This window comes from Ciona robusta, chromosome 11, assembly GCF_009617815.1.
Source record: "Ciona robusta chromosome 11, ASM961781v2".
Taxonomy (NCBI): domain Eukaryota; kingdom Metazoa; phylum Chordata; class Ascidiacea; order Phlebobranchia; family Cionidae; genus Ciona; species Ciona robusta.
The window spans coordinates 4,193,051-4,210,180 of NC_143245.1; the positions used below are offsets into that span (position 1 = coordinate 4,193,051).

At 34.0% G+C, this 17,130-nt stretch overlaps 2 protein-coding genes across 4 annotated transcripts in view; one reads left to right on the forward strand and one right to left on the reverse strand.

The window, feature by feature from the left end:
• The window catches only part of LOC149728191 (bifunctional glutamate/proline--tRNA ligase-like), a 21,702-nt gene extending 12,917 nt beyond the window's left edge, over nt 1-8,785 (forward strand). Inside the window, exons 21-32 of the mRNA XM_089888705.1 lie at nt 414-558; nt 981-1,097; nt 1,341-1,493; nt 2,153-2,254; nt 2,932-3,087; nt 3,467-3,538; nt 3,908-4,033; nt 4,308-4,481; nt 5,346-5,501; nt 5,851-5,934; nt 6,340-6,404; nt 6,837-8,785. Coding sequence (XP_089744831.1) covers nt 414-558; nt 981-1,097; nt 1,341-1,493; nt 2,153-2,254; nt 2,932-3,087; nt 3,467-3,538; nt 3,908-4,033; nt 4,308-4,481; nt 5,346-5,501; nt 5,851-5,934; nt 6,340-6,404; nt 6,837-6,990 — 1,504 coding nt within the window. The 3' untranslated portion in view covers nt 6,991-8,785. The remainder of the gene's footprint in view (nt 1-413; nt 559-980; nt 1,098-1,340; nt 1,494-2,152; nt 2,255-2,931; nt 3,088-3,466; nt 3,539-3,907; nt 4,034-4,307; nt 4,482-5,345; nt 5,502-5,850; nt 5,935-6,339; nt 6,405-6,836) is intronic.
• The window catches only part of LOC149728192 (protein O-mannosyl-transferase TMEM260-like), a 17,187-nt gene continuing 5,863 nt past the window's right edge, over nt 5,807-17,130 (reverse strand). For 2 of the 3 annotated variants that reach the window (XM_089888706.1, XM_089888708.1), the window contains exons 3-14: nt 16,158-16,306; nt 15,680-15,863; nt 14,888-15,001; nt 14,685-14,776; nt 14,149-14,358; nt 13,713-13,811; nt 13,071-13,281; nt 12,484-12,644; nt 11,865-12,050; nt 11,177-11,301; nt 10,591-10,853; nt 5,807-8,276 (exon numbers count right to left, since the gene is read on the reverse strand). In XM_089888706.1, the coding sequence (XP_089744832.1) occupies nt 7,977-8,276; nt 10,591-10,853; nt 11,177-11,301; nt 11,865-12,050; nt 12,484-12,644; nt 13,071-13,281; nt 13,713-13,811; nt 14,149-14,358; nt 14,685-14,776; nt 14,888-15,001; nt 15,680-15,863; nt 16,158-16,306 (2,094 nt within the window). In that variant the 3' untranslated portion in view covers nt 5,807-7,976. The remainder of the gene's footprint in view (nt 8,277-10,590; nt 10,854-11,176; nt 11,302-11,864; nt 12,051-12,483; nt 12,645-13,070; nt 13,282-13,712; nt 13,812-14,148; nt 14,359-14,684; nt 14,777-14,887; nt 15,002-15,679; nt 15,864-16,157; nt 16,307-17,130) is intronic. The other variant, XM_089888707.1, reaches the window with a different exon arrangement.

Below are 17,130 nucleotides of genomic sequence, written 5' to 3' on the forward strand. Positions count from 1 at the left end.
TTGGTTACAATTACAACTAGATATCCTAAGACGATTACCTGATGTTGGGATAAAATTCCAACAAATACCCTTCCAGTATGCTAAACTACTACACTGAGGCCATCCACCATCTTAAACCAAGATATTCTGCCTAAAATAACCTTAACTGGAATATTTCATAAGTTAACTCTGAAACTATAATTTTTTCATAAGGATATCTTAAAAACTTTGGCATACCAACATATTGTTATAAAATATGCCTCATATAAACCATTGCTGCATCTAGTATAAAACTAAAAAACTTTTCGGGCAAGTTTATTTTTTACCAACATTTTAAAATATATTTACCAAGAGATTTGTTTTAGAATATGTTTCTGGTTTGGGCATTTATAAATAATATAATATATTTAAACTTGACCTGATGTATTAAACAGGCTTGGTTTGGAAGCAACAAAACTGGGAGATCTTCCCAACTGGTATAGTCAGGTCATCACGAAAGCTGAGATGGTTGAATATTATGATATCAGTGGTTGTTATATATTACGACCCTGGTCCTATGGGATTTGGGAGAAAATTAAGGTATGGAGATTTTCTATGGCAATAATATTTATTTTACTGTGTTACTAAAGGTATAGTAGGTTAGGGGAAGGCGGGCCACCTTTAGCACCTAGACCTCATATACAAATATCTTGATCATGTTTTAAAAAATTAATAACTGTCAATGGGAGTCGTGATATTACAGTTTAACAATTCTTTGAATGTTCTTTGTTTACTATCAATTGGGCGAGAAAATAAAATGAAAAAGTGTCCCATCTTTCCCCACCCTACTAGTACTACAGCTAGTAACACAACTGTTTTATTACAAGGCAATTGTATTGAGGTAAAAACTAGTCAAATGCAACCACAACTTGTATCTATACACTATACTGGTTAGATGGAGTATGCTGGGTTAAAAACCTCACGTAATTACATTCGTCTAAAAATGTTTTTTTTATAAACAGGAATTTTTCGACGCCGAAATAAAGAAACTTGGAGTTGAGAATTCCTATTTTCCCATCTTTGTATCGCAAGCTGCTTTGGAGCGGGAAAAGAATCATATTGATGATTTTGCTCCTGAGGTAAACTGCATGAAGAAGTTTTTATCGAAAAAAAAGAGACTGCATATTAAGAATTTTGGAAAAAATAACGTTGCACAAATATCCTTGGTTGTCAATTTTTATGCACAAAATACTAGTTACCACAGCATTTTATAAAAAAACTTTTTAAATTGTTAAATTGTGCTGTTCCTATATGGCTATTGAAATTAAAATAATTTTTTTTTTTTTGTATGTTTATGTAAAAACACTCTCCACTTCCACCAGGTGGCTTGGGTGACAAAATCGGGAGAAACTGAACTTCAAGAACCGATCGCTGTTCGACCTACGAGCGAAACAGTGATGTACCCTGCGTATGCAAAGTGGATCCAATCGCATAGAGATCTCCCGCTTAAATACAACCAGTGGTGTAACATTGTGGTAGGTGGTTTATAATAATTAAACAGATACAAAAACTTTATTCTCCTCTGGTGGGCCATGACCTTGTAATTACAAATGGGTAATTGATTTTATCTATATGGCTGATAGTTTAAAAAAAACAATAATGACCCTTGGGTTGGGCAATGTCCACTAAGTATTTTGACCAACGACACATATGCCTACAATGGTAAGCAGCAAACCTGAGTTTTCTTTGGTTGCTTGCAATCTTCTTATCATTCTACAATGGTGCCTCACATATACATAGAATATGTTTTCAGTTATCTGGTCTAGTAGGGAAATGTTTATTTAAATCGGACTGCATAAAGGAGAAATGTCAGATAACAGAAATGTATTTGGTTAAGCAGTTATACACTGTGACATACAAGGACAAAAAAATGAAATGTTAATAGCGTCCAGATTAGAGAGAAACTATACTTTAAACCAAAAAAACTTTTAAAAAATTATACTTTATAGCAAAAAGCCTAGCCCACGTTCAATATGTGGAAGGCATAACGGCCTTTATAGTTTCACTATTTTAATTTAATTTCACTATTTTATTACAATTTCACTATAATATTATAGTTTTCTACTCAATGTAGCTGTTTTAACGAATCAAAAAAATATTCAAATTCATTAAGCATAACAATTGATACAAACAGCGTTGGGAGTTCAAACACCCTCAACCTTTCCTTCGAACGCGAGAGTTCTTGTGGCAGGAAGGTCACACAGCATTCGCTGAAGCCAAGGAAGCACAAGAAGAGGTTGGAATGTTTTGTAAAAACTAAATTATTTTTTTGTAGTTGGGTCCTTAGCAACTTTTAATTTAAAATATTGTTTCTTCAAATTTAAAAATTTTTTTTAATTGTTTTAATGTTTTAGCCTTTTCGAGACAACTGTAACATTTAGCTCACTAGAGCGACGCAGGTATTTCTGCTGGTGGAAAACAATCAATTACCTTACATCAAATAAAATTGCATTTTGTATGACAGAATTAATTTAAATCCTTGATTTTAGGCGTGGTTAACCAAAACTTATTTCTAGAGGATAAGGCGTAAACCTATTCCAAGTTCTTTGTAAAACTTATTTATTACTCTATTTAAATCAAAATGGGTAAGGTGTAAGGTCCCGCTGCAAAATGAATGTTAAGTGTTGGAAACATATACGCAATGCTATGCACAACAACTGTAAAGTAATCGCAATATACCACGCGGCATTGAATAGTAATAGTGACAATTGTGACATTAATGACTTTCAATTGTAAGAACGAATGAATGTACAATATTCGTCTAATTTGTTTGTTTTTTTTTAGCTTAAATAGTTTTTAATTGGGCAATTACAGTAAAAAAATTAAAGCACTAGTTTTTTGGTTATGAGCTTTAAATTGCTGTATTAATTAAAAACTTATTAAACTAAAATTAAAATATACACTCATTTTTAGGTTTTGCAAATCCTGGATTTATACGCACAAGTTTACGAAGACCTTCTTGCTATTCCTGTTGTTTGTGGAAGAAAAACTGATAAAGAAAAGTTTGCTGGAGGTGATTATACAACAACTGTGGAAGCTTTTATATCAGCCAGTGGAAGAGCTATTCAGGTTGGACCCTATATGTTTTTCACACCCATATGTTTTTCACACCCATATGTTTTTAAATATTTTTTTTTTAACGATGTTAAAAAAAATTTAAAAACTTTGTTTGATATTTTTTAAAGTATAAGCAAACATTATCTTAATTTTTTTCATAAATTCAAAGTTTTAAACACAAGTGTGTATAACAAAAAGTTTTAAAAGAACTGCTCCAAAAATTAGCACAGTATACCCTGTCAATCTTATTATGCTATGACATCACAATGTTATTAATATGACATCATAACATTATTACCAAATCACAACAATATTATGACATCACAACAGTAAGAATGACATTATATAATTAATAATATAACATCATAACAATATTATGACATCATAACAGGGTGCGACATCTCATCATCTCGGACAAAATTTTTCCAAAATGTTTGACATAAGTTTCGAGGATCCAAACCAGGTTAGATCTTGTTTGGTATTTCTTTTTAATGTTTTGTTTCAAGTTTTCTTAACAAGTGTACCTCTCTGTTTAAATATTCAAGCCTGTTTACTTGATGATATACCCCTATGTCATTGCCAGGCAAATAAATCTAAACTTGAATTACATAAGCTAAACATTATAAACGTTTCATTTTAAGTATTGAAAACTAATTATAGACTTATTCTTTTAAAATGTGTACCTATTACTAATATAATTATAAAAGAGTGGGGTAAGATGGGACCCTTAAGCACATACTGCCCAATATTTCTCAAAACTCAAAATACATGACGGTTTTTGAGTGATACCACCACATTTATTTTTTGTTTTAACTTTTTTCCTAAACCACAGTCAGGTGAAAAATGTTTCGCGTATCAGAACTCATGGGGACTTACTACGCGAACAATCGGGGTGATGGTTATGGTACATGGAGATGATAAGGGGCTGGTACTTCCCCCAAAAGTAGCCAACTTACAGGTCAGATACAGATATTGTTAAATTTTGAACACATTTCAAAAAAAAATTAGTAATTTTTTTTGCAAGATCTACAAGAAGTTAAGATTAATAACATTTTCGAACTCTCTATTGAACCAATTGAGAATATTTTGTAAGTTATTTATTTTTCTTATTAAAAAAATGATATTAATGAGTCATTTTAACGCATAACCCAAGTCCTCAATACACATATGCCCTTATTGCTTTTGTTTTTGTTGATTGTTTACTTTAAAATTATACCACTTTTTTCACATAGGTTGTCATTGTTCCATGCGGAGTTACTGCCAGTTTACCAGAAGAAGACAAGAAAGTCCTTTACTCAAAATGTGATGATTATCTTTCCAAACTCAAATCAGTTGGAATCCGTGCAAAATCCGACACCAGAGATAATTATTCACCTGGTTGGAAATTTAATCATTGGGAGCTTAAGGTTAGGTTCATGTTTTTTATATATTTACTGATGTATAATACTTTGGGAAAATATGGGTAACTTTTATCACCTAATATTCAAATATCCTGATGGTGTTTTAAACAAATAACAACGGTCTATGGAAGTCTTGAGGATACAGTTAAATAATTCTTTGAATGTTCTTTGTTTACTACCAAATAAGATAAGAACATAGAAAGAAAAGGTGTCTCATTTTTTTTACAATCAAATGAGATGAGAACAAATAAAGAAAAAGTGTCCCTTTCCCCCCACCCTACTATACTTATATTGAGGACTGAGGGTTTGTCACAAATGTGTTATGTTTATTTAAACTTTTTAGTTAGGGCATGGGATTTATTGTTTGTCTGATCTGTTAGTCATATGTTCTATGATTTCACTTGCCTGAATAGTAGATAAACATCAGCTTCACATCCCAAGTATTTATCAAGTTTTTTCCATGTTAAACTTGCGCCTTGTTGCTAACTATTGTATGTTTGATAACGAGTGGTCGCACAGATTAATATTTAACAATTTTACTTGAGTAGTTTTTCCAATCTAATCTTCGCCACTCTGCTGCTACATTCGAAAGGATAATTAAAATTTATGTTACATTAATTCTTGCTTAAAGTAACTACAGTTCAGATAGTTGTAACAAGCCAAACTATTTCCTTTTAATACCAGTATAACAGCTCATATATATCACATTCACACAAGTATCTTTATGTTCAAATTTCAGTTTACAACCATCTTTAGTGATGTAAAAAGTTACCTCATATGGGCTTTTGTTTGTAGTCAAACTGACCAGAAAAACTGTGTTTTATGCGCTTCAAACTGTTGCCAATATGACATCTTAGATTTGGTTTTCAGGGAGTTCCGATTCGGCTTGAGGTTGGTCCTCGAGATTTGAAGCAACAACAATGTGTGGTTGTGTTACGTCATGATGGAAGGAAGATAACGATACCTGATGCTGATGTTACCACTTCCATTGCTGATCTATTGGTGACCATACAAGCGGAAATGAAGGTTAGGTTCGGATAGCTGGCTTGCATATTGATAAACAATAATTTTAGGTCATTTGACATGTTTTGCTGTAAGCTCCTATCCATATAGATTACCTACTGGGTTGATAATTATTGTTAAGCAACTTACAAATCAATTACAGTAGTAGGTAGAAACTGAATTATTCAAAAAGTTATTACAGGGCTAATCAGCCCCGGTATTTCTAGTTAAGAGTCAAAATCAAAACCAACAATTTCTCTCTAACCCCAAAGGTTAATTTAAAACGTTGGGTGGCAATATTTTTTGTTGAATAGGTAAGCCTTACTTACTTTTACAAACAATAACTTGTATTTAACATTACCCACAACTACAGGCAAAGGCTGTTAAAGATTTATCTGAAAACATGGTGGCTGTTGATACTTGGGAAGAATTCTTGAAGCAACTTGACCAAGGGAAGGTGGGTTGAGTGGAGGTTTTGTTTCATTTTGTAAAATATTGCATAAAATTTGAATAGAAATGTTTTTGTTTGCATTTATTGGTGCATTTATTTAATGTTTTTTTTATTTGTAAAATATTGCACAATATTTGAGTAAATTTTTTTTCTAAGTTAAGTTTGTATTTAATGGTGAATAATTTGTATAGAAGTAGCATGGGTAAGTATGCTGGGTATTTATACCCCTTGGAAAAAAGGTTTTAAAAGTTCATGATTTAATTAAAAATATAAGTCAATTTTAAATTAAAAAATATTAGTCAATTAAAAGACAATATTTATTGGTCTATACTCTACTACACAGATGCTCCCCTTAGTACCAGACATTCTGTATAATGTTTATATATTTAACATTACGTTTACAATTGTTAGATTATCCAAGCTCCGTTCTGTATGGAAACACCTGCAGAGGATTGGATAAAAACCAACAGTGCAAGGTAAAGGTTGTCAATTTTTTTTTGTAAATCAATAAGGTGCATACCAACGAAATAAATGTGGTCTAAAGGTACCAACAAGTTTCCAAAAATAAAACAGCAAAACTGTTTCTAAAAAACAAAAAAAAATTCAATTTGTCTTTCTGATTTGTTACAATAGGTGCTTTGTTTTTGTTAATATATTAAAAGTTACAAAATATTGCCTTTATTATGTATTAATTGTTTTGTTTTATTCAAGTGTTTTTTCCACTCGTTTTTTTTCTAAGGCTTCAATTATTTTTTTCCCTAATATATAATTTATAAAAAAATGTATGTTGTTTTACGTTTATAAAAAGTTTTTATTCACAATAAATTATTTGAAAAGATTATTATCTTATAAACAATCATTCAGATTGTAATCATGCTTAGTTTCTTATAATACATATATTTGATCAGGGATCAAGATGTGGTTGTTGGTGCACCTTCCATGGGTGCCAAAAGTTTGTGCGTTCCTTTCAAACCACTCAAGGAGTTGTCACCTGGTCAACTATGCATCAGTGGCAATGGCAAGCCAGCCAAAGCTTATTGTCTTTTTGGAAGAAGTTATTAGAAAACTATTTTTTTCATATTTTTACTTCAAAAAATTTCCGGTGGTTGATCATAACAAATTTTGGTGTTTCATGGAAATCATATTAAATCATTCATGGAGATATCATTTTTCTGAAATGCATATAGGTTGATGGTGATTCTGTTTTAACTTTAAAGTCTGTATTGTTACTTCAAAATGCACAAATATAAGTAGTACAATGAGAATTTGTTAGTTTTCACCAACCAACATACAATAGTGTTGTCATGATAAATTAATGTGAAGTAGAAAAATATAGAAAATTTAATTAGTTTCAGAGTATTGTTGTTAGCCAATAGGACTGGAAACTAAGATGATACAGGACATGCCATAATAAACCTGTATTTAAATCACTTACCAAGAGCGTTTGTTGAAGGGAATGTACATGAGGATTAAGGGGTTTACAGCATACTGATACAACGAAATAAGTGTGGTTTTTTTGATAAATTATTGAACTCCTAATGTATCAATACATAGGTTTTAAATTAAGTAAAGAAAAAAGATGCAGTCATGTCATTATACTGAAGCAGTTTCAATTTATTAACATTGAACTTTTTACACAGCAATATGTATAAGAATCTAATGTGCAACAGAAATCTAAAGTGCAAGATATAATGTTTATATAGAAAAGCTGTAAAGAATAAATTTAATAAGTGCACTAATTACAATATTTTTACAAAGGTGAATATCATGTTGGCAACAAAAGTCGTTATACTTCAAGTGTTTAATACACCCCGTACCAGCTTATTAGTTCCACATATTCAACTTTGTGGTTCGTCTTTACAGGTAGTTTTGTAGTTCCAGGATTATCAAATTTTATATATGGCTTAAAAGGCACGTACAAATTTGAAAGGTAAACATATTCATCTCAAAATATTGACAGAAGATAACGGATAGTGTTGGAGCCTACATATATACATATTGTGTCAGATGGTATATTTTATCAATATTTCTGTAACCTCTGGTTTTTGCTACTTTATGTTTTCTTTCAGTTTTGGTATTATTTTCTCTAAGTGTTTAATGTAATTACTGATATTTTCGGCCTCATGATCAAGTTCATTGTAAGCCTCCGTTAATTGCAGGTAAATTTTAAAATGTTTTAAACTTTCCAAGGCATAATTTTGTTCATGTAGCATCATCTCATGGCATCGTGCCGAGGCTAGTGCCAGATTCTTGTGCCATGTAATTGGAACTGGTGTAGTGTGGTATGGAGGCTTGCCAAGTGTGACTGGGTTTTTATGATATTTGTTTTCAATGATCATTTTAAAACCCTGCATAAAAGTAACATACTCATTATAAAAAAACGTTTAAAATATTATGTTGACTAATGTTTCACAAACTATGAAGCATCGTCGACATATATATGTTGCAACTCGACGCCTAAAGTGACGTCACATAACCCAATACCAATACTTAATTAATCAATGCCAACAGTGCGGATACGACTTATCTCATAAAAGACTTTCCCATGAAAACAAACCCCCCGTTGAACGAGGTTAATGATATCCCGTTCAGCCGATGACAGACCCAAATCGATTCCCTTTTATCGCATGACGTCACACTGCTGTCACGTGATTCTGTCCGCTATATAATTCGCCTTTTCCCTAACACAATAACTAATAACGAGAAACCACTATCGGCACTGAGACCTCGAGGTCAGTCTAGGTTCATGGCGGGCTCTTACGAGCCTTTGCCCAGCCGTCAAGTAAGCTTTTACCCGATACCGTATCGTGTACTTGTATACCAGAAAAAGGAATAAAACATAGCAAGATATCATGAACTGTTTGGTTTCTGGTAATAAAAGCAATTAGTACTACAGTAGATATAGCACCCCGCTGAAGCCTGTATATGAAGTCGGATCAGCACGGAGTCATATAACCCAACCAGCGATCCTGTATATTCAGTGGGGGCTATAAATGGTGCACCCGACGTTAGATTTGAACACGTAAAACCTTCCGACCCGACAAGCTACTATTCCACAGAAGCCGTCCACAGCAGTTATTTAATGGACTATATCGATGTTACGAACCGACTGGCAGCCACTATGCTGCAGAAGCTGTCCGCATCTATTCAATGGACTATATGGCAATACAAGCAGATGCAAAAGCGTCCGCGATCTGCAATACTGACTGACAAAGCAGCATCGCAAACCAGGTGTGTTTTTATATTTTACGACCGTTCAACTTACGGTCCCGTCTCCCGTTTGCATTCGCTTCGAAATGGATCTATTTCTTGCGACCACGATGTCAGAAGCGACCAGTTTTCCACTGCTATCACTACGCCGTGGGTATTTTTTACCTCAACGAAAGGATATAAGACCGAGGACAAGCAGCATCCTCAACAGTCTACACAATTATCCAGTCTGCGTCAATGCCGTTCACAAGTAAAGGAAGTGCAACACGGAGAAATATCAGGTGTGTGTAACCGGTGTCTAACATAAACTCTCGCAGGGCGACCTGAGCTACAGGCGCCGACTTATTCTGCCGGCTTTGCCGGGCTCACAGCAATAAGTGATCCCATGTCCGTTTCATTATCGCACGAGCGACTTCAATGCGCACACCTGTATTTTACCCCATGACCGTCCACAACTTTAATCGCTCCGAGCTACGGAGCATAATACCGCTGTTCCACCCAACCTATTTTTTGTTTATGTTCTTTCTTTGTATATCTTGCGCCATGTGTCTTTTACTTCGCTTTTATTTAGTTTTTTAATTGCCCCGGATTTGTTATTTTATCGTTATCGTTTTCTTTATATATTGTAGGCGTCGAGTTTCAACAATGTATTCGGTTACATGAGACCCACATATAAATTTCTCATTGCCGAAAGGGAGGTATTGTTGCAACTCGACGCCTAAAGTGACGTCACATAACCCAATCCCAATACCAATACTTAATTAATCAATGCCAACAGTGCGGATACGACTTATCTCATAAAAGACTTTCCCATGAAAACAAACCCCCCGTTGAACGAGGTTAATGATATCCCGTTCAGCCGATGACAGACCCAAATCGATTCCCTTTTATCGCATGACGTCACACTGCTGTCACGTGATTCTGTCCGCTATATAATTCGCCTTTTCCCTAACACAATAACTAATAACGAGAAACCACTATCGGCACTGAGACCTCGAGGTCAGTCTAGGTTCATGGCGGGCTCTTACGAGCCTTTGCCCAGCCGTCAAGTAAGCTTTTACCCGATACCGTATCGTGTACTTGTATACCAGAAAAAGGAATAAAACATAGCAAGATATCATGAACTGTTTGGTTTCTGGTAATAAAAGCAATTAGTACTACAGTAGATATAGCACCCCGCTGAAGCCTGTATATGAAGTCGGATCAGCACGGAGTCATATAACCCAACCAGCGATCCTGTATATCCAGTGGGGGCTATATATACATTTTGGTAATGTCATAAAAAGAACAATTTAAAGCTGTTTATGTACCATGAAGTAACTGAGAAACATATTAAACAAATAAACATAAAGGTAAATATAAATACCCAAGCAAATCACCATATCCGGTGCATAATAGTTTGTCTGTATTGTGAAATAATTTGTTTTTTTAAACTAGAAAAAATGTACAGACCTTATATGCTGCAAAAAACAACTCTTTCTTTTTGTTCATCCATATCTCTTTATTCTCTGGAATTTTTCTCTCTGCTTTCTTCATATCTTCAGCCATATTAAGAAAATAGAAAGCGGCTCTTCCACGTGCCAACCACGCTTCCTCATTTGCCACCCGTTCCCATGACGACCATGGGAAGTTGGTCTCTCTTGCCCGTTTATGGGAGTCAGGTAATCGGTATGGGAAAGACCAGTTGTAGATGTTGACATGCAAATTTATGTAGTCTGAATGAATAATAAAAAATGAAAACTCTTATTTGTCCACTTTTATTCCTGGATCCCTGGAAGTTAAGACAATCTATTCGTCACTACTGGGACGTAGCATCATCTGGTATCATACCCAGAATCTTTTGGTTACCACCATGTAAAAGTGTAAACAGTCCTTGAAGTGGATAAAGTCACAAAGATTTTGTTGAATATCAACTGAATATCAATAAAATCAACTGCTAATTATATTATTACGGTGGTGGTAAAAAATAAAACAATGGTACTGTGGTAGGTTTTGTTACCTGGGATGTATAAAATTGGATAACATTTATTTTATGTACCTTTAAGATCAAATGTTTCAGACATGTGGACAACTCTTTGGCAAGAACCCCATGGTAACAACCTATATTCATTTATCCATGATGTATCTTCACTACGTAAACCAATGCATGTGAAGATGTCTTGACTGGGAAAAAGGATTTAACGAATGAATGTCATCTTTATCATGGATATTGGAAATTTTCAAAAGTTATAACTTGAGTGCCTTTTTTAATTATGTTATTTTATACACTTTGTGTCTGTTTACAAGTGATTAAATTTTTATGTTATTTTTTTATCATATATCACTCTGCCTTCATTGTTGATTTTTTTGTACTAATACAGACTTAAATAAATTATTGAACATATAAGTGAATGTAACTTAGTTTTTTACGTGGCTGAGCAATAACAGTAGTTATAAAATTGGTTTTCTGTTTCATAAACCTTTATGCTTGCTCATAAGTTACCACGCATGTGACTTTGTGACTGGTTTTGTTTGCACTTCTTTACAACCTATAACTGACTACTCAGTTAGAATATTCTCTGTGAACTGTTTTATGCAAGGGCACAATGGTAACAGTATCAAGTCTTTAACCCGTATCAACTGGGCTGGGGGCAGATGCTCTAACAAGCATGCCTTGGTATTGGTGTTGCAAGAGAACAGACAATACCCAAGTTACAATCATCATACACCAAACATTTGTTCATTACCCTTTGTTTGCATCAAAAAACATCTTCATATTAAATCCAACTTTACCATCAGTATGTAAGCCGGGTACGGCATGGTATTTATCTCCAGGAAATATGACACCTTGTTTTGAAAGGAAAGGACGACCAATTTTGTGAATGTACCAAGGAATGGTCATCATTTCAACATCAACGAAGCGCAGATCAGGTCTGTGTTATAAGTAACTTACTCATAAACTATTTAAATCATTTTGTAACTGCAGCACATTTTCACTTGAATGTAATGAATGAATGTAACTTACTTTATCCTAGCGTGGCCAGAAAACGACAGTCGTTATCACACGGGTTTAATATCTCGTGCCAGCTTACGAGTTATCATGTATGTTACTTTGTGGGTAAATATTTTTTGGGGATTTGGTAGCAGCCTCAAGCCTTGAACCCATTACCTCTGAGTTACAGGCAGGCGCCCTAACCACTATGCCCCGTCACTTAACACACCTAGCATCAACGCAGGAAAATCTGAACTGTTATGTCGTACATAAACACAACTTTAAAAAAAAAAAAACAGGGGAGGGTAAATAAGTTGCATTCATTCAGGACCAAAAAATAGAATTGTTTAACTTAAGAAATGGTCACTATTTACCTAACGCCCTCACACAGGGTGAGATATTTAACCGAGTTCACCGTCAGATCTCCTTTGCCAACCAAGATTGAATTATTTGGTAAACTTTGGATAATGTTTATTGCAAAGTCACGAACAACAGTGTTTTTACTTTGGTTACAAACTTCAATATTTCGCAAAACCTGGCACATATGAGAGTAACGGTATGAATATCGAAATGAAGTGTGAATTAAAATTTAGAACCTAGGTCATTGGTTATAAGCTAAGCTAGCAAAGTTTTTGTGGCTGTATTTATAAAAAATAAAAAAAGTTTTACAAATAACATGCTGTGACAATCATTGTGCAATGCACATAAAATTATTTTTTTATCCTATTTAGTTTTTCATAATGGTCATATAGTGTTCTGTTATAATGCTAGCCGCTTATTTTTACTTGCATAAATATGTTCATATTTTAATACTTGTATTTAGAAAAAATGAATTGAACAAGTAAATGTTTAACATTACAACATGCAATGTTATAGTTAAATTTAATAAGATAAGCAGGTACAATACCATTTTTATACATAACCTATATTATTATTTAACTGTACATCAACCAACACATACCTGAAAAAGTACGACACTGATTGCGAGAAACTGGACACAATATTTTTTGAGTCCAGTTATACTATCCAGTAAAGAAGTGAAGCCACTGCTAATCACGTCACAGTGCTTGGTTTCCTTCAGTAAAGTTGAGAGTCCCAGACCAGCTAGGACACATACAATGATATCAGATTGCAACCAAAATCTTTCCATCACTCCATAGTATAAAGGATCTCTGGGAAGTGTATTAAATGTATGAACTTAATTAAATGAATGTTACTTCTTTATTGTTGCATAGGAGGGCGATTAGAAGGTTATAACACATACATTCTGTGTGAATAAATGTAACTTGCATTATCCTTGCGTGACGGGCACGACCGTCGTTATAACACAGATGCTCTGTCTCATACACCTCCTGCCAGCTTACAAGTTACCATGTATGTTAGTTTATAAGAGACACTTTTTGTGCATGACTGATAATTTGGACAACCTATTAGCAACCACTGGGTTGGAGCAATTGCAATTAAGTGTCTTGCCCAAGGACACATACGTCCATGTGGTAGCAGCGACGTGCCCTGAGCCTACTCGCGCTCTTAACATTTTACTCTGGCACAGAGTAAGGAAAACATCTAATTAAATTAAACCAAAAGTTACTGCATCATTTACTTAGGATCTAAGTTTGCAAGCCAAGCAAAGAATGCTGAGTAACCAAGCATCATAGCAAACCATAGAAATATGGGTTGGTGAAACTCAAGTCGAGTTGCTCTGAAATAAATCAGTAAGAAAAAAATTATTTACAAAAATTTTTACTAAATATTTTCAACACCATAATTTTGTTTTTATAAAAAAATAGACAACTGTTTAAATAGGCATTATTTCTTTTCAATGAATAACAAATACACATTAATTTATATAACCAGAATGGTCTCTGTCATGCCATTAGGCAACCGAGATAATGGCAATAGTGATACATTCGGCCTCATAAGCACAAGTTAGCCTACATTCCTACTGTGCGGGTCAATACAACTTCTACAGCTCTTCACAAACCTGTTTTTTTAATGGCTATGAGTGAAATCATGGTATAGATTAAACTTAAACTAACCTTTGCCCCACCATTGCTCCTATCACAGCTAAAATAACCACAGTATTAGTTAGATTATTCGTACAGTGCATAAGTTGAGCCCAAATATTGTTGGTAAAATTTGCTGCACTTATTCCATGAGCAAGCTGAAAGCTGCCATATTGAATTCTTAACAAGTGATTTATAAAAGCTGAGAAACTGCTGTGGTCACCCCAAGTAGACCTTGCGTTACTGGAACAAAAATATTTTTTGGGTTTAGAGGTTGTTTTGTGTTTTGTTAAAGAACAAGCAATGTCACATTTTGCTGATTGCAAGTAGTTTAATTCAGTACAACATCCCTGATTTTTAATATACATATCACATTTGATATACATATTTTTGATAGTGTTGAGTAACAATCAGTATAAAATGTAGTTGCACCAATTTGAATGGAATTATATGTGAGTAGCGGGGTGCAGAATATGTCAGGTTAGTAACATAAACTTCATGTTTAGTTTATTAATATAAATTAAAGTTGTTTTACACAGTTATAAAACATATAAAAACAAAACATTCACCTGAAAACACTAGAAATAGGTAAATAGATGTAAGGTAACAAGCCAACAAGAAATGATGCTACCATTTTGGAAAGGATGTATATGTCCATAACCTAAATCAGTAAAATTAATGTTGAAACCAAGAATAGGACTTGTATTGGTGACATTTTAAATGGACAACTTATCACACAACAAACAATTTAAAAAACAACTAAACAAATTACCTTTGTTTTTAATAAAACCGATATAACCCACAATGATGTAAATGCGACGTAAACCACCATTGTGTGCTGATTGGTCAAACTGATACCACATATGAAACATCCAGTGTATAGGATCTAGAATGTTTAGAAAGAATCCCATAAGAATGAATGCAACATATTTATCATCGCCTGGCAATGTTGGGCGGTGTGACAAAGTGGATAGCGCGCCTGCCTGTAACCCAGAGGTAATAGCTTTAAGGCTCGTCGCTGCTACCATTGTAAGCGTATGTGTCTTTAGGCAAGACACTTAACGGCAATTGCTCCAACCCAGTGGTCACTAATGGGTTGTCCAAATTATTAGCGATACATAGTAAAATAGAAAAAAAATCCAAAAAATAATAATCACCCACAAAGTAACATACATGATAACTCGTAAGCTGGCAAAAGGTGTATAAAAACTCGTGTTATAACGACTGTTATTTTTCAGCCAGACGAGAACAAAGTAAGTTACATTCATTCATTCAATGGCACTCATTATAACAAGGGACTTCTGTTCTATAACACCTTATGTGTTGTGCTCACTTACTAGTTACCATGTATGTAAATTTATGGCTGTTAAATTGCCCACAATGCTGGCAGCATTAAGCTTTGAATCTGTTTTGTTCGTTCCAGTGGCAAGCATTAGATCTAACTGTGCCACTGTGCCAGACTCATATGTTTTTATATATAAATAAGTTGATTTCTACACCAAAAATAATAGGCTATTGTGATACTTCATTCTCGTTGTTAGAAAAAAGTAGTAAAAGCACTCACATTCCCTGGGTACTTTCCCTTTTCCTGGGATTGCTCACTGAACTGTATCGTTACCCAGAGCAAAGATACAATGAAGAAATTGTTCAACGAAAAAACTTCTGCAGTAATCGACCACATCCAAGTTGATTGAGAGAACGCAAATACAGAACTTGTAAATACACCGGATAAAACTGAACCCGTCATTCTGTGACAAAGCAACTTTAAGAATAACAGATAAATTTGAGAAAAGTTAAGTGAAAACATTCTGTGGCCCGAGAATATCACAAAACCAATTTTAATTTTTAGTTATAAAAAGTAAACATAGAAGGTATACAACAACATAACATGGTATACAAAATAAACTATATTTAAAACGCATTTTGTGTTATATTAAAAACGGTAAAAACACATATTGTCATTTTTTTTAAAGCAATAACACAAAAACACATTAATGATTTTAAAAATAAATATAATTCGAACTTTCATTACATAAAATAACCTGTGTAGAAGTGAAAACAAAACAGCGGCTGACGCGGCACCAAAACACGCACACATAAATCCAACCGACCACACAGGAGATATGGATGGTATAACTTGAAATAACTTTGCGAGCATCGTGAAGAGGGGATACCCCGGCGGGTGCGCCACCTGAAATAGAAACCCACTTGAAACATTTACATGTTATGACCTATTTAATACGCATAAGTATATGTAAATTTGTTGGTGATTATTTTTCTGTATACCAGCTAATTGAGGCAATATGTTACTGACTATTCCTATTGGGTTTAAGCGATTAATGTTAAGTGTCTTGCACAGGGATAAACAACTGTGCAGTATCGGTCTTTAAATTAAAAAAAAACATAATTTAGATGCGAGCGCTTAAACTATTGCGTTTAAATTAATTAGTAAACTTTCCAAAATTGTATAGCTACAACATAATTCAGTATCGTTATTCTTTACAACTATTTAAATTACGGGAATTTTACTACGTTTGGCGAGGCATCGTGCGCAAATAAAATTTGGTACTCATTGAACGTCACACATTGTACAGTATACGTACAAAGGCGACGTGGTTGGTATGACGTGTACGTTAATTGTTTTGCGTGGACGCCCAAATCAGACAAGCGGCCACTCCTGTTGTGCAAATTGACAAAACGGGCCGTACGACAGCCACTGTTTTTATAGCATTTTTTATAACTTTTTCCAAGACATTTTTGGGCATATTGTTGTACTTCATAAAACTCCGACAGTGTTTGGTATTTTAAGGTAATAATTAGTTGCTAATAATGTTAATATAGATCACTTAATGGTAAATTATTCACGTTCCAAAGTCTCATTTTGTTACTTTTACTTCAGTCAAAGTCAAGGTGGTAAAAATCTCAGACAAGTGTATTTATTGTTGCTGGCTGTACGTAATCACCTTCATATACATTTATTACTGAAATATAGTTTGCACTGTAAATGTAACGTAA